Genomic DNA, 22,496 nt, shown 5'->3' on the forward strand with positions numbered 1-22,496 from the left:
CCATAAAGCCCCATGTTAAAAGGGTCAACTTTGGCCGCCATTTTGACCATGTTCCCATTAATCGATTTGGATAAAACTTGGTACATATCATCTTGGCTGCCTATTCTATGGATTCCATAGAGTAAAAATTTGCTGGGACCATGGGGGTCAACTAACGTATTGGGGATAGCCATCTCCTTTCCGAAAGAAAACAAGTCGCTCTTCTCTTGATTGGGAAAGTCAAAATCAAGTCGAAATTCCAACTTTGGATGTTCATATCTCAGGAACTAAAAGAGTCTACTATCTATAGCCTTTCTGATATTTTTTTCTGAAGGAAAAAATCAAGAGAAGAGCGAAAAGTAACAGAAAGTCTAAATGCTCATGATTTTCAATTTTAGATACGGGTTGGCTAATAAATCTAATTTCCGTGAATTGCATTTGTCAGATGGAAAAGCTTATTATTGTTGGGGTGAACGCACCTTTAATATCACGATGAAGCTTCCGTTCACTGTGAAGATAATCCAACCCTTTGAGCACCTCGCGCAATATCACCGCGATGTGCATTTCCTCGAAGCTACCGGCCTTCATCAAGTCCAGGGCCGAGCCACCACCCAAGTACTCCATAATAATCCATAGTTTCGTTCCCTGTAAACAGACAAAGATTTCAGCTGTAACGAGAAACATCCGACCGCTTTGTGTCTGGAAAGTTCGCCTCTTTCTCCATCTCCGGATTGTCATCGGCTAATCTCCTCCTGAATGCTGCAGGCGGAGATCTTTGCGTTCTCAGGTAAAAGGACCCGTTTGTACGCGAATTTATTCGAATACGAAGTCGCCGGGACCGAAAGTAATTAGCGAAAATGGACAATTTCGGAGCAAGGTGTAGGTTAGTAGACATTCTCTAGTATTAAGTTTATTCATAGGAATACGTTTACTTTAGGTTAAGATTATTTACGACAGGGTCATGGTGACCCGTCGAGAGCCTGCAGGCCTGGCGAAGCGAGGATTTTACGAACGGGTCGTAACGGGTAATTTAGAAATCGAGTTTAACTCGCTTCGATTGTTCGAGCAGAGTCGAACGCTTGAATTTGCCGAGCTACTCGAAATCGATCAACTGTTTGAAAGAAAAGCGAGCTACTCGAAAAAATCGAGCTACTCGAATATTCGAGCCCCCGTAAAACTTTGATTTACTTGATATTTATAGATGTTAACCAGATGTCCATCAAAAGTCGAGGTGCTCCTTGGGTTTATTACTTGCTACGGTCATTAATAGGACCCCTCATACTTCTGCGTGGGTCACTTGAGGGTACGAGCGGTAGCTTTGAATGACCATTAGATTTCAGCTCGAATTTTTCGAGTAGCCCGTTTTCTTTCAAATAATTCGTCAATTTCGAGTAGCTCGGCAAATTCAAGCGCTCGACTCGGTTCAAACAATCGAAGCGAGTTCAGCTTGGCTTGTAAATTACGAGTGCTCGATTTATTCGAGTACTCGAATTTCGAGTCAAACAATGATTGGTCGGTCGAACCGAGCCGAGCGCTTGAATTTACCGAATTACTCGAAATCGACGAATTGCTTGAAACAAAATCGAGTACTCCCACACCTCTAGTCGTTCAGTCGTTGAATTTTATCACAGTTTAGTTTTCTAACTGTTACAATCTTTATCTAATTCCAATCGAGCCAGAATCCGTTCCCGCCTTACCATCATCAAATCCCACAATAGTATAATTAATTCCAAAATAAGAAAATAAATTTACACTGGATCGCTCTGCCCATACGGTACGGACAGATGTTTCAGTGGATTCGCGGTTTGCAAACTATGCATCTTCATTAGTAACGTCAATTTCCGGCACTCCGGCGGGCTGCATCGACGAAGACCACACCTTTGTCGATAATTATATCCGACATCGATGTCCAATCACTGTGCTCCCGGGCACACGCACCGGTATAAGGCTGATTCACTGATTATCCGATAATCGCATCCTCGTAATCGACGGATTAATCAGTGGTTCGCACAAGGATGTTCAAGATTCCCGCTCTTTGGTCAGCGGCTTGTGAAAGAATCATTAAGCAGCCGTGATCGGAACGCGAGGACAGGATGATGACTCGTTGCAACGTGGATGATCATCTCTATCAGCGATGGAATAATGATAGTCAAGGTGATCTCTTCCGCGTGGAGGAGACGAATGAACGGTTCAATGGATCGATCGATGACTGATCGATGCAACCTTTCACAGGTGGTCTGTTTAAAATAGATATAGACTGCATGACGATACGACGTTGAACAGAAATATCCTTAGGAATACTTAGCAAGGATTACGATACAAGATAATCAAAATGTTAGCACTCTATAGGTCGAATTTTCTATTGTTAATTAATAATGAAACTTTAAAACACAGGACTTGCTCCATTATTCTACATATAATTTAATTATTACGGTAGAGTAACGTATACAGTTGTTGACCTTTGTACAATGATTGATCCTTTTCCTAAAAATGTAAGAAAAATAATGTAATGCGTTTCTTAATCCTCGGATGGCGGACCATGGAGAGAGCCACTAATTTAACACTAGAACTACCAACGTTTGATGCACACTTATTTCTAAATTGAAAATAATGTAGATTACTAAATAGATAAAAATGCATTTTTTAGCTCGATAATAGCCAGCATACATTTCAACAAAAGTATCTCTATAAAATTTATAATATCGTTTAAAATAAGAAACTGGAAAACAGTAATTTTTACTCCTTTGGTAGTTCTAGTGTTAATTCAGTACGTCATATTATTTTCATGTTCTAAATTTTACACTGTCCCTTTAAAAATTGTTCTTTCAATACATGAAGCTCTATTGTTTAAAAATTATACATTTAATTTTAGGTAATATCCTTGTTTGGGACACGACTGGCCCAGACTACGCTGTTCAAGGGTTAAATAATAAAATATAGAGTTATAATTTATTGTTATATTTTCTACTCTTTTAGGAAAAGGGTTAATAACTGTATACGCCATTTTACTCAGTCGCAATGGTGCACAGTGAAAAAGATGAGGAAGAATATTTTTAAATTACCACAGAAATTTGATATGTTACCTCAAAGTTACACGCGTCGATAAAGGGTTAACCCTTTGACTGCTATGGACGCACATATGCGTCAGGTGGAAGTATAGTTTGATTTTTGTATATTCTAATCATAATCAAATAAAAGTTATCAATCCATATTACTGTAATAATTACACATGTGATAAAACACTAAAAATGAAAAAAATAAACTAAGAAATTAAATGAAATAAAAAGAAAAGTGATGTGTTATCGACTTGATCCTTATTTCGTACACACGAAACGTTCAAGCCTGGAGTACTCAGCAGTCAAAGGGTTGAGAAGACTTCACGTAAACGAACAATTTCTACTCGATTCCAAGAAAACTTGAATAATTTTAACTCGTGCTATAAAAGAGGAGAAGGCAGGAACATGTTCTAGGAGTGTCCCGACCACCTCTCGATCATATTTCGCTCGTCAAAAAGGACCAAAGCTTGACAGCGGTCGACGCTTTATGGGGTATAATTTTCACGTGGCGATCACGAGGTGTTCAGTTCGAGCGGTGGCCATCGGTTGATGGCACACGGTTACATCGTACGGCTACCCATAAAACGCCACCATTTATCATCGTCCTACGAGCAAACCTAGTGCGTGCATTCATTTTCATGTAGATCCACGTCAACGTAGGTGGCCTGCTGCTCGCGAGGGTTCGTTCAACCCAGGTTTTCAACCAGGCCACTTCTGCAGACGCAAACGAGGGGTTGCTAAATCATTCCCCTATCCGGCAGACACTTCTTCCTTTCGGTTTGCGTCAGGTTCGCTTCGAGAACCGAAATGGGGTTGGCGCTATGATACACGAGGAGGCACGAACGAAGGCATTACCGGGGACGATTTTCATGGATTTCACTTTTCCAGCCGAAAGTTCTTGGCCTTTTTACGGGGAAGGATTTCGCTCGAGCGTCGAGCCTGTTTCGCCTAAGGGTGGGCGCAAAGAAAACTGCAGCTTTTCAATCTCTCTCCGCGTTTTCTTTCCTTTTTCTTTATTATTTCTGACGAAGAAGAATATCCTCTTTTTACAAGTTGGACCTTACCGGCTGACTTCGGTCAAAATGACTGTTCCATCGCTTTCGGAAATAAAACTTTTCCCCCTTTCTCTTAAATTCTCGTTTGCTCCTTCAATAAAACAGCAACCATCCGTCATCGTAAGTGTCCCGACTTTATTTCATCCGAACGCGTAAATCCTTTACGCTTCTCGATACGTAATCCTTTGCGAGCGATTAAAACAAAATATGGCGTTAATCCTATCGCTGCCGGTGGAGTTTTTGGTTCTCTTTCGTCGCTTTCCCTTCGCGCCGCTCGTTCTGGCGACTCTTTTATCTCTCGGATAGGGATGGCGGGTGAATGAAGAAGAAAGAAGAAAAACAACAACGCTTTTCAGTTTAATGAATGTCGCCTGGCATGAAAAACAGCCGCGTCGCGAGCATGTCACGTCTGGAATGTCGCATTCAGACGTCCTCGGGTGACGATGAAAGCGCCGCGAATAAAAATAAGTGACACTCCTGATAAACAAACGAATTCACCGGACCTGAAGTTCCTTGTTTTCGAAGACGCGTTAGAATTGAACAAGAATAACAATCGTAAGAAGCGCGGAATATTCAACCGGACAAAGCAACAGGGAAGATATAAATGAAAATTGAACTTTTCATTGGAAGAGGAGGAGGATTCGAGAATTCGAACTCGGAGTAACGGTGCAATTTCTTCGAAGAGGATTTTGTTGATCCCCTATACTTCTATCGAAGAGACCAAGTTCCGCGAGGGGCAGAGACAGAGGAAAGGGTTTACCGTTGAAATCCTTTTACTACCACCCTTTCTTCAATTTGCTGACATCCCTCTTTCAGCCACGGGTTCGCTCGGCTTTGACGAGACACCGGGAGAAACTTTTCTAACGACTCGCACGCCCCGTTTCCCAGCAACTTTTCACCTTTCGGACACCTGTTCGGTTGTAGACGATCCATTAACCGTACCTCGTCGAAAAGCCGACTAATTGCAGAAGAAGGATGAAAGTAAATATCCCTGTCCCTGTGCGAGCGATCAACAATCAATAAAGTTAAAAGCGACTCTTTTTAGAGGCACCTGGTGAAAAAAGAACCGAGGAGAAACATCGTCCAGAAAATATTACCCGCTGTCGTATCGGTGAGCGGTGGATAGAGGGATACTGGACAGGTTCGAAAGAAGGGAAAGAAGCGAAAGAACGTGAAACGAACGCGTGATTAATGACTGATTTCGCTTCTACATCGTGCGTGTCCTTTTGTTCGCGTGTTTCGCGAAACAGCGAGCGTGCAGATGGCAGTGATGAACGATGGGACGGAATTAATCCTCGCACGTGCGATATTCAAGCTCTGTCTGCCCTCATTGGCAATATCGCTTAATTGCCGGTTAATAGCGCCCCTCTGATCCGAGGATTTCTCAAAGAGAGGAACACAAGGTGTCGACGAAACGTCCCATCGAAACGCAATTTGGCTGATTAGACATTCACCGATAGTGTTGGTATCTGTGTCAGCAATTAGCAATTAGTATCAGCATCGGTGTCAATGCTAAAGTATCGGTAGCAGTAATCGCTGATCGGTAATAGACATCAATTGCAATGTCAGTGTTAATGCGAGTGTCAGTATGTCAGTGTCGGTATCGGTATCAGTAATCAGCAATTAGCGAGTGTATCATTACTCCAGTATTCCGAGTAACAGTTCATTAACCCTCGTACAGAAATGAATGGGAGACGGGAAAAACGTTGTATGTTGGATTTTCGCACATTTTTCTTCTGTGGAAGAATGTTGAGTGTGGTCTAGAGTAGCGGTTACCAAACTAGGATCCGGGGACGAATTCGGCCCTCCAAAGATTTTCCGGCACTCGATTTTTATTTATAAACTAGGTATAACCCGTTCGTCCCTCGTGTATTTATACTTTGTTTCACGAGAGTGTATAACTGCTCTATAGAGCTCCATAGAGCCCGTGTCAAAGAATCAAAGCAACCGAAAACAACATCGGTGAAACGATACTAATTCAACAATTAAACTTTTTTATTTTTTATTTTTGCTAGATGAAACCTATCCCAATGAAATTGTCAGGGTTTGAATAAATAAATGTGATCTGAGCGAATGAAAAAGAAAGAGAAGCCGCGATTTTAAAAATTGGGAAAGATCAAAACTTGATCGCTTCTTCCACTTTTTCACTCGCTGTTCTTTCGCACTCGCTGAATGTGGAAAATTGAGGGAAATATTGAAATCTCTGTAACTTTTTACTCCGGCCACTGAGACGCACAAACACAATGGTTTTGAGCTAGTCTTAGTGAGACTTTAACCTTAGTAGTTCTCAAGTTGAAAAGTGACACGGACAGACGTCTTTGAGCTCTATATATATATATAAGATTTATCAACTGCATTATAGAATTATGTAAATTCCGTAATCTAATCTATACTAATGCAAAAACAGTTGTAAATATGCGAGGCATCATAAAAAATTAATCGGAACTATTTGAAATCGTGAGGCATGAAATAGGCATTTTTATTTATCAATGGAAGTTATCCGAAACACTTTTCTTAAAATAAAGAGTATTTAGTGAATATTCAAAATGAATCTTAACTCAAAAAGAAAAGTAAGAGGATATTCCCCATAATTTCTCCTCACGACAGCATAAAATAAATGCTCTTGGTAATTACAGAAAATAAATGTATAAACACTAAAATTTGTTTAACTGATAGGATGAAGGTATAAAGGTTATTACCACGTAAAAAAGGAGATACGTGGAAGGAAAATTATGCGAAAAATCATGAAAATGATTAGTTAGATGTTCGACATAAAGTTAAGGCTGGTCAGGGAACCAGTTGACCCTGGCTTCGGTTACTATATAAACGCAAAATGCCAGGCGGTATTCTAATTTCAGGCGCATCGGTTACAACATTAAGCGCACCGAAAATTTAAATATTAAGATATTCAAATTCGGAACACTTTGGGAAATATCTCAGTGACGTCTGATACTTTCTCCCTCCACAACGATCAGTATCACTTGCAGCGTTAGGTAACCCATAAGAAATGATTAAATTATCTATCTTATGTATCTCCTACCATGTATTGGTACTTGGTTTGGTTTTTGCTCGTAAGTAAAATTTATTGTTATACTATGTTGTTTTCAAGCATAGGCACGCAAACAATTTTGTTTTCCCACAAATAGTTCACGTTGTGTTTTATTTTTAATTTATTTTGTCTCCCTCGTTTTGCATTTTTCATCGCTTCTTTTTACGATTATGTTTGCCTCGGGGTGTAAAAATTGACATTGTCACATATAACAATCAAAGATTAGCGTTTATTACAGACAGTGTACCGGTTGATCGACGTCTCCTTGAAATTGATCAAAACTAATAGCGGGAAATAAAACATACGAAGACGATATTACATTTGCATGATACAAGGTCACATAGTCAATTCAATCAGTTTTTACATTCCGAAAATTTAATTTTCTCTTTTAGAAAACGAAGGGCAATCGAATTGCATATTACCGCACGGTGTGCATAGGATTACGGCAATATCCATATTGACTATTGACTATTGACTATTGACTATTGACAATATTGACTATTGACTATTTTGCAAACCTCTCCGCTTAAGCCAGAAGCCACAGAATTTTTAAGGCAATCGCAGTGTGGTTTTAATGGTAATGATCCCCGAGCTTGTTGCCCGATTCAAAACGAAAACCCCGATCTTTCAGGCGGAGCCGATGGGGCGAAAAATGCAAAATTGCAGTTCGATCTGTCCAACAATACTTTATTACCCTCCGATTGCGGCAGAGATCCAACAGATATCGCGATCGATCCAAGATTCTCGGGTAAGTGCCGTGTCTTTTGACACAGTCCTCTTCGACACAACTGAAATTGGGGCAAAAACAAAAATTGTGCTATACTTCTCTTGAGGTCCCTTACAAACCTGCAATTTTAAAAGAAATCGGAATTTTCAAGTTACCGAACTTCCCTTGTTAGAACCGCGAGACTCTTTTTTGATATGCCACCGGTCATTGGCGATACAATACCCTTTTCAAGAGGCCTATGCCGCCAAACGTGTCACCTCAGACCCATACGTCTTCTAATAAAATAATTAACGCTAACAGATCTGTCCGAGAGAATCGTCGGTGGAGTACGCACGGTTCTCGGTGAATTTCCTTGGATAGCGCATCTGATATACAGTACACGTAAGAATTTTTAAAAATATAATATATGTATTTATTGAATGAGGATCGATATTCTACATAAAAATTTATTTATCAGCAAAGGGAGAGAGCGCAGCTTGCGGTGGCTCCGTCATCAATCATCGTTACGTCCTAACGGCAGCTCATTGCCTGAAGGGCACTATTATACCAGTCGGGTGGAAATTGGCGAAAGTCCGGTTAGGCGAGTACGACACTAGAACCAATCCTGACTGTATCAAGAATGGCGCGAATAGCGAGATTTGCGCTGATGATGCTATCACTGCCGGCATCGAGAAACAAATCGCCCACGAAAATTACAGACCACCGAGCCGTGATCAAAAATACGATATTGCTCTTCTAAGGTTGGACCGTGACATTCCGTTCACGGATTACATTAAACCGATATGCTTGCCACCCAACGACGCTATTGGTACTAAATTGGTTGTTGCTGGTTGGGGCAGAACCAATAATGCTCCTTCCTCGAATATCAAGATGAAAGTTTCTGTGCCACTCGCCGACAAGCAACAATGCGAACGGAGATACAGTAGAGCAGGAGTGACGCTAGGATTCGGACAGATTTGTGCCGGTGGTGTGGAAGGGGAAGATTCCTGCTCAGGAGATTCTGGAGGTCCTTTGATGAGCGAGGAAAAAGGAAGTGATGGTATCGGTCGATGGACCGCCGTCGGTCTTGTCTCCTTCGGACCAACACCTTGTGGCTTCCGAAATTGGCCCGCTGTTTACACCAGAGTAATTGACTTTATTCCATGGATACTCAGTAAATTGGAACCTTAATACTTTGACACTCTGATAAACGTTACTTTCGAACATCATAAAATAACAATTTCATGTTATAAGACAGCAGCTTAATAAAGAAAGAACAGTCGATCATGATTGAAAAAATGTATAAATTTTAATATATCCTTGAACCCGTTCTATTGTAATCGTGTCAATAAATACAAATTGCATCGTGTTCGCATTAATGAGAAAAAAAATGAGGGGAACTACCCAAGAGTTATGCTCACTTATTAATAAAACTTTGCCAGCTTGTAGAGCTCGTCGAGCTGAACACGCCCATTTTGGGGGCAGACGGCTAATTGTTTAAAAGATATTAACAATTAAAGTTAGTTACTCCTTACATTCTGAAGTATGACAAACTCACACATACAACTCGCAATCTAGAGATCCACGGGTCAAATCCTTGGTTCCCAACATTTTTTTTTTAAACGATAATTTGTCTCTTTTTGAATAACTGTTATATAAAAATTATCATAAAAAAAAAAAAAAAAAAAAAATTGTTGGGAACCAAGGATTTGAACCGAGGACCTTCAGATTGCGAGTCATGGATCCGCTCCGTGGTTAAACACATGACTTGCAATCTAAAGGTCCTCGGTTCAAATCCTTGGTTCCCATTTTTTTTTTTTTTTTTTTTTTAAATGATAATTTGTCTCTTTTTGAATAATTAAAATTCTATATAATTCTAAACTAAAATTCTATATTCTATTTTGAATAACTTAAATTCTATAAAAATTGCAGTGTATGTAATTAATTATTAATAAATGCAATGATTATAGCACAGTTGTAATAGTTATTAAAAAAAAGGCAAATTATCATTAAAATAGAAAAAACTTGGGAACCATGGATTTGAACCGCGAATCTTTAGATCGGGCGCCGCTACTTTACCGCGGATCGGTAGTTTGGTGACCGCTGCCCAAATGAATCCTTCGATTTCGACCAGACTCTGGCAACACACCGTTCGAACCCGGTTTTTTAGAGCTCGAGTCGGTCACGCCAAGACGTTGAGCAATGCTAATCACGCTCCACGATGCAACGAAACTCGAGGTTTTTGCATAGAGGATGCAGTTGATGGAAGAAAGAAACGTCGAATTAACCGCGAGCTCTGTCGACACGGGGCGGTATTCCAGCGAAAGTGAAAGCGAACAATTTCAGCGGTCCGTCAATTAGAGGTAACTGCTTGCAAAGAGGAAGAAAAGAAATTCGTCGTTGTTTAGGCAGCGCGCAAACGACGAAGAGTTATTCTTGGATCACCGTCAAATCGACGGAGCCATTAGAAAATTGGTCGGCTAATAATAGCCGACTCGCGGTCGCGTGGAATCGTGGTGTGTTACGTAAAGTCGCGTCCTCCTTAACAGAGACACGCCTTTTTTTTCGGGGCTGCTCTCTCGTTCCGAAGTGGTTCACGGTTATTAATTCCGTCAGCGTTAATTTTGCCCTTGCGCCTTTAAAAGGAAGCTACACTGCCGCCTATCTCAATCGGCGATCTGCTTAACCCACATACGCCTCTCCTTCTCTTTCCTTGAATTTCGCATCGAAGCGATGGAATTTTAAGATCCGTGGAACGGCGAGGATTTAATTGATGCTCCTTTTCACACAATGAACACGCATCGGTCTGTATAACTGAATAAGAAACGAAAATGTAGAAGGAACGACGACTTCGTGGCGGCGGAGTGAAATATTTGCGAAAGATCGCGATTCATCTAAAAATGCCAACCATTTAACGTTCCTAAGTCGAACGATCGCGTAATAAGCGTCCAATTAGAATTACTCCTTCATAAAGTCTGAGATGCTCGTTGCAGTCCGAACACGCCGCGGAGCAATCGTCCTTTGTTCGGGAAACAATGAAGCGAACGTAACGGGGAAGAAAGGCGCCAGCCAGGAATGCTTCCAGGATCCTCGACGTCTGGATGCTGTTCGGATATTACGCTTACAACTCGAAGAAAAACTGGATTTTCCGACCGAGGGAATGAATTATTTTCGAACGAGACCAGGCAGGAGCGGGAACAATTAAATCCAATGGTCGTGGAAGAAGGACTGGAAAAATACTCGATTGTCAATTCGAACGTTCTATAATTACTTTCGCGGAATGGGACGAGAATGCATTAAATAATGTCGTTTCGAGATGAAGATAATAACTCTGAACAGAATTCACGGACTACACCAACACGCTGTCACCAAGGGACAATAAACTCTTTCACTGTGGAGTGAAACAGGGAGTGCAAGACAAAAAATCTGGGTCTTTTTTAAATAATGTAAATTACTTTTACTTGTAATAATTTCCGATACAGCGGAAACAGACGGCAGTGGTCAGACACCTTGGTCTAAATTGCAGTTTCTCACTTCCTCAAACTACAAAAGGGAAAATAATAATAATAAATAAAAGAAAACTAAAGCGAACAAAGCGTTACCGTGGAAACCGACAGCAGTGTTCAGACGCTTCGGTCTGCAGGCGTTTAGTGGAGGGGGAGAAAGGGTTTCGTTAGGGACCGCTAGGTGGCGGCGAAGTGATCGGGATGACAGTGTTCTCGCAAGCGGTCGCCCGGCATTTCAGTTCAAATATATAGGAGTTCCAAATTGCGGTGTGATGGGTGTCTGGGGCATGGATCGTCTGTTATCAGCCCCACTGATAAGTCTGACAGACGATCTCGAGACGAAACGTCTTTTTCTCCCCTCTCCTACAGGTCTAAATTGCAGTTCCCTCACTTCCTCAAACTAATAAAAGGGAAAATAATAATAATAAATGAAAGAAAACTTAAAGCAAACAAAGCGTTACAGTGGAAACAGACAGCAGTGATCAAACGCTTCGGTCTAAACTGCAGTACCTCACTTCCTCAAACTATAAAAGGGAAAATGATTCATCCGCGGAGAGGAAAACATGGCGAAGACGGCGAGAGGAGGATCACACCCTTCATCATCCTCGATGCATCCGGATTGGGAAACGTCGAGGTGTGTCGGCGAAGTACGGTGCCTGTTATTGCTCGCCTCGGCCAACCTACGTCGAAACGTCCGCGTTTGTCGTTCATTTTTCGCGCTCCACGGAGAAAAAGATACGAATCCCCGCAGCATTCTCATTTGCGATTTCGAAAGCAGACAGGGATCAGGTCGGGTGAGAAAAACTCGCGGCTAGAATCGCGGAAAGGGGGAAAAATGAGGGTTTTCATTTAGCCGGAGCTTTTTCTTCTCGCTGTGGCTGCGGCGACACCTGGATTAACCCTCAAGGCCGTTAATCAGACTTTAAAAAGGATCTCGAAAATAACAAAGGCAAAGGTTCATAGTATATACCAGCCGATCTCGTTTGTCGCGAAGCTTTAATTTCACGCGGAACGCGTTCAGAAACTTTCTCACAATCACGGAGGAGAATTTTATGAATCGTGCACGCGTATTTCAGCGACGGAGTTAAAGCGAGTAGCCGGGAGAGCGACGGAGTGCCACGGTAGGCCGATAACTGTTGTTGACCAAGTTGGTCGACTTAATAACAGTTCCCAGACCGAGGAAGAGAGGCTTCGAGAGGAACAGATTCACCCGTTACGCGATCACATCAACCAGGTACGGTCGAGAGATGGAAAGAACATTAGCGGGACGGCACAGGGGAACAGGGAGCACTTCGCACGCTCCGCCCCGTCCCCACGTTTGATCCTCGCGTTCAAAGTTTGCCGCAACGCTGACTTCGTACCGTCTCGCTTTGTCGCGAAGTCTCATTTTTCTTCTTTGTCAGGCGACGCGATTAGTGTCTGATCGCATCGGCCAATAGCGCGCGATGATCTAGAACGCATGCGCGTGAGGCGCGACGTACCGACTCCGACCAATCGCACCCGCATTCCTTTTCCTAATGTTCTTTCTATCTCTCGACAGTACGTTGCTTTCAATAGATCTAACAAGGGAGGGCGCGATCGACAGAAAACGGATTTTCTTGAAACTTGCAGTATTTGAAGATGTCCTCTCCAAATTTAATTTGCCATAGCAGTAGCGCGCGCCTCTCAAGATTTTCCGAGAAAATTGCATTAAAATAAACAATTTGCGTATAAAAATGAACAACGCTTCAAATGACTGATGGCCTAACGTGAAATACTGGTAATGAGTAGGTTGCTGGTTCGAGTCTCGCTTTCGATATTTTTTTTTTTCTTCTTTAATTGATACCTACCTCAATTTTTAACCTAAAATTGATGAAATCTACACCAATGAACAGTTACATTTATGTTTTATATAGAAAATGCATGTTTTTTTTTGTAGGCATTGGGAAGAAAATCGAATATAAAAATAACACATAGAAAAAAAAAATATCCAGAGCGAGACTCGAACCATCAACCTACTGATTAGCAGTATTTCGCAAATTGTTTATAACGAAGTACAGCAATTTTTATGCAATTTTCTCGGAAAATCTTGAGAGGCGCGCGCTACTGTTTTTGCAAATTAAATTTGAAGAGGACATCTTCAAATACTGCAAGTTTCAAGAAAATCCGTTTCCCGTCGATCGCGCCTTCCCCTAAAACCGCTAAAACTGCTTGCATTAGTCAAAAATAAAATTGACGTTTTCATAAATTCAAAGTTGCGAGCATATAAATGAATCCCCTTGCATTTCTTTCGGAGCAACAATCGTCCCGGATGTGTCATCGATTCCCAACGCATTGTTCCCGCGATGACGCAAGGAAATAAAAAGAGAGAAAGATGCTTAAGCACGAAGGAGTTGAAAGGGGGATGGTGGAAAATGAAATCTCGTAGACGAGAGTGAGGAAATCTCCGGAAGAGGCCCGGTGCTTTTGTTCGCTCTCTCTCTCCCTCTCTCTCTCTCGCGGATCTTTTCGTCGCATCGACGTAGAATAGGTATCGAGAACGAAGATTGCGGAGGATGGAGGATCCTTTTGTGCGCACGGCTGTGATTAATGGCGGCACAATAGCCGCGTGCCGTGGGATATAATCGTACGCAACACACGTACAGATATCTCGGTTTAATGCCGTTATTACCGCGACGGCAGGCCGCGATTCCTGAAAAATCAATATCAAACGCGTATCTTGCATTCACGTAACGCCGTAATCTGTTCGTGGTAACCGGCAATCCTGGATCATCGAGGCTAAAGCAGGATATATAGAGAGAAACTGTTTCGTAATTGATAAACTCTGGAACAGAGGGGTCTCGTATAATGGAACTGACTGTGACCAATGATTGGAAATCAGGAGAATATTTCTGGATAATTACTCGAGGTTTTCTTATCAATGGATCTCTCGACTCCCCGCGGGGTGCTAATAACGCACCCTCGATCAATTATGACAAATCGGGTCGTGAAAGCCTTAACCATTTCGCTTATGATTTTGTCGATAGTTGCATCAGTCAAAGTTAATTTATTGGCTCAATTTTCAAACAAATAAAGAAAAATGAAATTTATGCATATATAATATTCAACGATCTTTGATTGAGCAAATTATAATTAGGATTAAAAATATCAATTGAATTTGACACATTTGAACTGTAAGTTGCGTCACGAGGGTGGCACAATATTGCAGGGCAAAGGGTTAACACTAGAACTATCAACGTTTAATACACACCTATTGAAAATTGAAAATAATGTAGAAAATTAAATAGATAAAGGATGAAACATAATTTGATATATACAGTGGCATGCAAAAGTTCCTGGTCAGATGGTTTTCCTTCCAAAAGAAAAGCGTTAAGAAATTTTTAAGAAAATTACAGAAGCTCGATTTATGTTTGCCAAAAAATATTGTGACTGATCTGTTGAAAATTGGAAAGCTGTTCTTTTTTCAGAGGAATCTAAATTTAATTTGTTCGGCAGCGATGGAAGACAGTATGTACGACGTCTAGTTGGTACAAGAAATGATATCAGGTACCAAACACCAACTGTTAAACAGGGTGGAGGAAGAATTATGGTATGGGGAGCTTCCTCCGCTCAAGGAGTGGTTCTCCTATAAAAATTGAGGGTGTCATGAATAGTGCCCCGTATAAAGAGATTTTAGAAACTCATATGAACCATATGCTGAAAGAACAATGCCTGAAAATTGGTTTTCTCAGCATGAAACGATCAAATATGCATCAAAAATCGCAAAAAGGTGATTGTCTACAAATAGATTGGCCTTCTCAATCTGCGGATTTAAATCCAATAGAGTATTTTTAGGGAAAGATGAAACGTCGAATAAAAACTCATAGAAATTTTAATAAGACACAATTTTGCAAAATTTAATAGCAGAATAGAATAAAATACCACATGACTACATTACTCGGTTAATTGAATCCATGCCTCGTCATTGTGCTGCTGTTATTGCTACAAAATATTAAGTATAATATGTTAAATAATGTACCGTAAAATTGTTATACAATGAAAAACAATCATTATTTTTTTTAAACACACTGGTTAGGAACTTCTGAACTTTCTGCAAATAAATAGCGTTGATTTCTTTTGTAGAATCCTTTCACGTAATATGCCCTTATATATGATACTAATAAAAATTTCTTAACGCTTTTATTTTGGAAGAATAATAGCTCTCGACAATAGCCAACATACGTTTTAAGAAACATACCTTGGTAAAACTTATAATTTAAAATAAGAAACCTGAAACCAGTGATTTTAAGTGGTTTGATAGTTCTAGTGTTAATGGACTGGTTATTTTTCTTTTGGATAAAATATAGAACATTCATGGAAGATGCGAGATTGGAAATATTCCATTATATTTTCCTATATGTTTGAAAGCGAATCAAAACGATCGTTATCTTCCACGATAGACGAAGGGGGAGGCGAGAGCGTTAATTGCGAGACAAGGGTAGAAACAAGCCGGCCGATTCCCGGTGGGAGCAGAGGGAATGAGGAAACGGATTACAGCGGCAGCAACGTGGGCCTCCCTTAGTTTCCGGCCACGGGAAGCGGAAAATTAAGATGATTACCTATGAAATGAAGCGGCGCCCGATATTAAGCCCCGTCGAGAACTTTCCTTAATGATCGCGCGGACCGGTCATTAACGAACATTAGTTGTTTGCCCGGCTGTTCGATCCAAGTATACTCGTGCTGGTCGAAACAATGACGCGATTTAAAAATCAATTTACAGAATTTTATCATCAGACGCGATTTTATATCCCGATACTTTGATGCCGAAGCGACCGCGGGAAGCGGAAGCGTCTGTGCGACACTGTCGAGCCGGAAGCGATGGTTAACCGAGCGTCGAGCCCTTCCTATTCTTCCCGTATGAAAAATGACGAGGGCGTATCGACGGAGTGTGCCTAACAGTGGACCAAAGGGTCTAAAGTTCTCGTTACACCTCTCAAAGTATTGTGGATGTTCATCGAGTCGGAACGGCGACAGAAAGGCGTGGCGAGCGTGAATTTTTCGTCGACGGCAACCGACAATTCCCTGGCTGCGGCTTTTTTTACACCCCCATACGAGTAGTTTACCCATCGACTATGCCCGAAGGGCCATGGAATTTGAGAAAAATAGGGAGAAAATATTCGCTATAGAGGCGGATAGCAATATCGTGAAAGATTTATGTTTAACGGCATCAAAGGCTTACCTTGAGATAGGACCCATAATACTTGGTGACGTATGGGCTGTCGCACTGTGACAGCACCATGATTTCCTGCTGTATATCTTCGATCTCATCCTCCGCCTCCTCGAGATCGATGATCTTGATGGCGACAACCTGCTGGGTCCTATTGTCGATGCCTTTGAACACCTCGCCGAAACTACCCTTCCCAATTCGTTCTTGTTTCGTGAATATCAGCTCGGGGTCCACCTTCTGTAACAACAAAGTTTCGTCTCCATTAGTTACTTTCCACTGTGCCCTCGGGGCTCGTCGAGCAGGGATTTAGCAAAGTTTTCCGTGCCACGGATTTTTGCCAAATTTTCGCAACGTACCGCGATGATCAAAGTTTTTGACGGACTTAACCGAGGACTGAATACGGGATCTGTGGTTTTAGCAAATTTCCTAACGACTGGGAACCGCAGGGTTTTGCCAAATTACACAAGAAGATAACGATTACGTTATCATTCCAATATTTTTCATTTTAGTCATGCGAAAGGCATTTCCTGTTGTTTCTTATCCAACGGTAATGAAACTTTTGAAAAAAAAAAAATGTTATAGATAATGTTCATAGAAGTGTTTAGCCAAATTACTCGAGAAGATAACGATAATGTTACTGGTCTCTCTAATATTTTTCATTTTAGTAACGCAAAACGTATTTTCTGTTGTTTCTTATACAATGGCAGTGAAATTTTTGGAAAAAAAAGTCACGGATAATGTTCATAGAAGTGTTCTGCCAAATTATACAAGATAATAATAATGTTACTGGTCTTTCCAATATTTTTCATCTTTGCAATGTGAAAGGTACTTCCCCTTCTTTCTTATACAACGGTAGTGAAAGTTTTGGAAAAAAAAATTACGGATAACGTTCATAGAAGTTTTGCCAAATTACACGAGAAGATAACAATAGAGTTACAGGTCCTTTCAATATTTTTCATTTTAAAAATGCGAAAAATACTTCCTGTTGTTTCTTATACAACAATAGTGGAACTTTTTGAAAAGAAAAAAAATTATAGATAATGTTCATAAAAGTTTTGCCAAATTACACGAAAAGAACAATAATGTTATTGTCCCTTTCAATATTTTTCATTTTATTTTAGTAATGCGAATGATACTTCCTGTTGTTTCTTATACAACGGTAGTGAAACTTTTTGAAAAAAAAAAAAAAAATAGTTCTAGATAATTTTATAGAAGTGTTTTGCCAAATTACACGAGAAGATAACAATAATGTTACTGGCCCTTTCAATATTTTTCATTTTATTTTAGTAATGCGAATAATACTTCCTGTTGTTTCGTGTACAACAGTACTGAAATTTCTTGAAAAAAAAAAGTTATAATGTTCATAGAAGTATTTTGCTAAATTACACGAGAAGATAACAATAATGTTACTGGTCTTTCCAATATTTTTCATTTTAGCAACGTGAAAGGTGCTTCCTGTTGTTTCTTATACAACGGTAGTGAAACTTTTGAAAAAAAAAGGTGACGGATAATGTACGGAGAAGTGTTTGCCGTTGCTTGGTTTCAATTTTACCCGTTTACATCACGTCGCGTTACATCACCGTAAAATACACGCCGGCGGCGAAAAAACGTAAGGTGTTCGCGAACGTGGCTTTTCGTGTTCCCTCGCTGCAGGAGGCATTCGAGTTTCGAATCGCCGCGGGACAGAAACGGCAGGAATCATCCGCGAAAGAATCCGTGAATCGCGGAGGAGATCCACGTGGGACTTTCTTCGACGTTCTCGTCCTTCGCGGAGATAATAAACGCCGGTTACACCGGTGAGAAATGCAGTTCTCCTTGGCTCCCTTCTAACGGATGACACGTGACATCATAAACGCGGTGGAAAAATGTGCGAAACACAATATGCATTTAGCAATTAAGCAACTTCTCTAACAATCGCCTACGAACCTTTCATCCTGTTGCTCGTTTTTATGGCGAAACGAAGAGGGCGCTTTAATAAACCGAGGGATTATGAAATAAGAATAAAAAGACATTAGCGACAGTCAATTTGGAAGAAAGTTATTCGCGGTGGTACGGAAAGAGGAGCGTTAAAAGCGCGGGAGTAAAATCGATATCTCGTAAATTCATCGAGGCGTTGAAACGCTCTCGAACGTCGCTGACTGTACCGTGGATCATAGGAGAAAATTTGCAAAGCAGATTTTCCGCATTTTGTGGAGCGTTAGTCGCGGCTTTTCCCTCCCCCCATCCCCCAAGTACACAGGGTGTACCTTCAATCCGTTCTCTCTCTCTGATACCAGCTTTTTATCTACGCGACTTTTCACGCGCGCCTTGCGAACGCACAAACAGCCTTTGAATAAAAAAGAAAAAAAAAAAAGAACGAGACAGAAATAGCGGGAGTACGTGCATCTGTTTATCGGTACCCTTTCATCTCTCGAGCAACAAAATTTGTCTCATTCCATGGAACTGGAACGCTTTGGGCCGCGCATTCCATCCGCGAATATTAATTCCAACATTTAAACCGTGATTTCGCGAAGGGAAAATTAATAAAAAATAATGCAGCTTCGAAACGTCCAGTCTGGAGACAAAATCAATCGCCTCGAAGAAAACGACGGACGTTTTAAGCGGGAACAGAGAGAAAAAAAGGAACGAGCAATTCCGGGCAAGTTCGAACGGCCTCGATTTCCTCCTTGGTTTCATTTTTTCTTTCTTTTTCTTTAGTGCAAACCACTGTCGTTACGGCGATTAGAGCCGGCTGCTATTCGCATTTCCGGGTGGCGAGAGGAAAGATGAAAAACAGGGTATTTCGAGGACGGAAGACCGCTTGCACCAGTGGCAAAAACGCTGGAGAAAGAGGGAAAGAAACCGAGTTCGTGTGATGTTGCTGCAACCAAGAGTCGAGATGCAAGCACATCTTAGCCCCTTTTCCCGTCTGCTTGCCTCACGACACAAATTATAATTAGCGGGTGTCAGCGGCACAAAGAGCCGGCACGTAGGTAGTTAAAGTACCGACAAGGGAAGCTGAAGAGCACCGGTATGTGCCGGGGAGGGCACGAGTGCACTGCTTCTTCTTGATTTTCTCCATGGATCTTAACGCGATGACGTCGCCCGATAATCGAGCGATTAACACGTTTACCGAGTCGATCACCGTTACTAACTTTATTCCATTCGAGAAAATTAATACTTAGCGCTATTCGCGGCGTGGCACTTTTACTTATTCGGTCCAATGCCGCTTGTATTGCGGCAAAAATCATTTTCTTATTTTTGTCATTGTTATTGCTGTAATATTTTCAATTAACGAGTTAATTATTGTGCCAGCTCATTTCTGTGAATTTCTTAACTATTAGAAGATTAATTAGTAGATGACTTTCAGATGGGGAAAATAATTCAAGGACGCGTTCATGCTGAACAAGAATTGCAATGACTAAATGGAAAACTTCACAACATTTGCAGTGAGACTGGAAAAGACTGCATAGTATGAAGATGGATCGTAAGGTTCTAGGGAGGACGTGAAACAAAATTTTATTACGATACTTGCACCCGCAAACCAGGGATACATTCTAGAGTGTTTCGAAAAGTATCATACTCGAAAAGAATATAAAACTTAATCCTTTGACTGTTGAGTTCTCTAGGCTTAAACGATCTGTGTATATGAAATAAGAATTAAGTCAATAACACTTATCATTTTTTTTTATTTCTCTTTGTTTTTCATTTTTCTGCCATTGTTTTATCGCATTATTGTAATCTGATAATATATGGCGTGTAATTAGTAACATGCGTTGATAACTTGTATTTGATTATGATTAGCACTAAACCTACTGATATTTCATGTATACCTCTTCCTACGGTAAACGGTCAATGACCGCTTTAAAAAAGACATTTTTTAATACAGAGTGAAGATTATGAACAGTTAAATAGCGAACCAAATATTTTCTTATTTTAAAAATAAATAATGTCTATTTCATTCTTTTTCACCGCATTTTTTATAAATTATAGGATTCTTGATTGCGCATTTCCCATGTACGTATTTTAAAAACGGTTATTTGACCGCGCGTGGTAGGTTTAGTGTTAAAATATATAAGAAGCAAATTATGGATGCATATGTACCTCCATAGTCGACACTTTCACATGACGCATATATGCGTCCATAGTAGTCAAAGGGTTAAATCATCTAATTATCTTATTACTCTGAAAATATATCAACGAATTTTTACTGAAATATAAATATTTTTTTCTATATTCGATATAAAAACGTTTAGTACATAATTTCTCTTCGTATGAAAAATAGCTTGGACCTAGCGGTATGTAAACTTGAAACACTTCTGGATCTTCAAGCGATCTTCAATTAAAAATAACGTAGAAAATTAAATAATTTCTTTAGCTCGATAACAGCCAACATACATTTAACCAAAAATACCTCGATAAAATTTATAATTTGAAATAAGAAACTGGAAACCAGTCATCTTGCCTCCTTTGGTGGTTCTATTGTTAATAAGTAATCAGTGAAACACTCTATATATATCCTCCAAATAATAATACTGATAATAATAACAAAGATAATAATAATAATAGTGATAATAGTACATTTTCAACACTGAAGCGATCGTGCCAACTTCCTTACCTTACTTGAGACTTTCGCAACAAAACAGATCTATTTTAACCATTCGAAGAATCATCAGTCTTGTCGACTCCTTTCCAAGGAATTTGTCTCTGAATAAATGCAAATGACTGAACGCGAACGGTTCCCTGTCAGTGGATTATCTTCGGGTACAATTGTCAGAGACCGTCCGCCTGAGATTTCCTGTGCATTTGGTTGGCTGTCGAGCGACTAAACACGAGCTACTGCATGTAATTAGTGCTCAAGGTGCGACGGGACGATAGAGAATGCTTCGAGCAAGCGTCTTGCCTGACACGGCAAGTGTTCTGGGGTCAATCAGCAGTGTCAACACCGGGAATATTAGAACGAGCAAACAAAATCCGGCGCCACGGGATTACAATGTGTAACCAGACCTCAGATAGGGACAGAACGAACAGCCTTCGCGTTGGAATCCAAAATGAAACTAACTGGAGATCTTGATTCTGGAAATCGTTTCTTGTACAAATATTCGACTCTCAAATTGAATTTCGAACCAAAGAATCAAACGTTTTCCCTTTCGACCTTTTGTTCGGTAATTCATGCTCGAAAAATGTTTCGCCCGCAAAGGTTCAGCCGGCGAAGTCGAGCAAATCAAACAGCAAATTCAATTTCAAACGCATAGAAAACATTCGACAAAGGGCTACGGGGTTTTCACAAAGCCCAGCGCGATCGTCGACCCGTGAAACAAGACGTAATAATAATATTCGAGTCGGCGAGCACGGAGGGACCAGCGACCTTTAACTTAACTGGAGAAAGTGACGGCTGGAAGGAGATCGATCTCGTTTCTGGTCAGACGGAGGAACGAGTCATGCAAAAACGTATTTTTAATCGCGTCCTTGCTCTAGCTTGATCGATTCTTGTCAGAGTATTGGAAGAAGCTCGACAAAGCTTTGAAAGTACCGTAAATAGCCGCACGTGTGACAGATAATTCTGCGTGACTTCGAACAGAGACGCACTCTTCCCGTCTCGGATGCTGAGATTAGGTAAGTAGTATCATCGTGACACATCTCTGCCCATTAGGACTGGTCTATTCATAAAGATCTAATTTCATAAATTACTCGTCTAGGATGTTCTTCTTCCACCTGGAGGGGCGACCGGGTATGGTTGTCACATTTTCTTATTTTTATTGTTTACAGGTTATAGTTGCAGGGAAGTTCATTCAGACATAGTTTAATATAAACTAGGTACGGGTAAGTTTATAAAAAATATTAGTTTTATACTAGTTAATTCACATTATCTATAGTAATTGTTTTGTGACAGTGTACTCCGCTTGGGTTCGTTGTCACACATTTAAATACCCAAAATTAAGAAAAAGTAACAATCTCTTATATTTAAAGTTTCATTCTGA

At 40.6% G+C, this 22,496-nt stretch overlaps 2 protein-coding genes across 6 annotated transcripts in view; one reads left to right on the forward strand and one right to left on the reverse strand.

The window, feature by feature from the left end:
* Positions 1–22,496, reverse strand: part of GckIII (Germinal centre kinase III) — a 96,416-nt gene that overhangs the window by 5,095 nt on the left and 68,825 nt on the right. For all 5 annotated transcript variants that reach the window (XM_034322130.2, XM_034322132.2, XM_034322131.2 and 2 more), the window contains 2 exons: positions 16,549–16,773; positions 459–624 (listed from right to left, as the gene is read on the reverse strand). In XM_034322130.2, the coding sequence (XP_034178021.1) occupies positions 459–624; positions 16,549–16,773 (391 nt within the window). The remainder of the gene's footprint in view (positions 1–458; positions 625–16,548; positions 16,774–22,496) is intronic.
* On the forward strand, positions 8,105–9,240 carry LOC117603219 (phenoloxidase-activating factor 1-like). The gene is made up of 2 exons (XM_076688139.1): positions 8,105–8,192; positions 8,324–9,240. The coding sequence occupies exons 1-2, from the start codon at positions 8,105–8,107 to the stop codon at positions 9,034–9,036; spliced, it is 801 nt and encodes a 266-aa protein (XP_076544254.1). The 3' UTR covers positions 9,037–9,240.

This window comes from Osmia lignaria, chromosome 4 (assembly GCF_051020975.1).
Source record: "Osmia lignaria lignaria isolate PbOS001 chromosome 4, iyOsmLign1, whole genome shotgun sequence".
Lineage (NCBI taxonomy): Eukaryota > Metazoa > Arthropoda > Insecta > Hymenoptera > Megachilidae > Osmia > Osmia lignaria.

Coding starts and splice junctions, on each gene's coding strand:
- LOC117603219 (XM_076688139.1), top strand. CDS start 8,105: ATGCCGCCAAACGTGTCACCTCAGACCCATACGTCTTCTAATAAAATA. Junction 8,193..8,323: donor CCGAGAGAATCGTCGGTGGA/GTACGCACGGTT, acceptor TTTATTTATCAG/CAAAGGGAGAGAGCGCAGCT.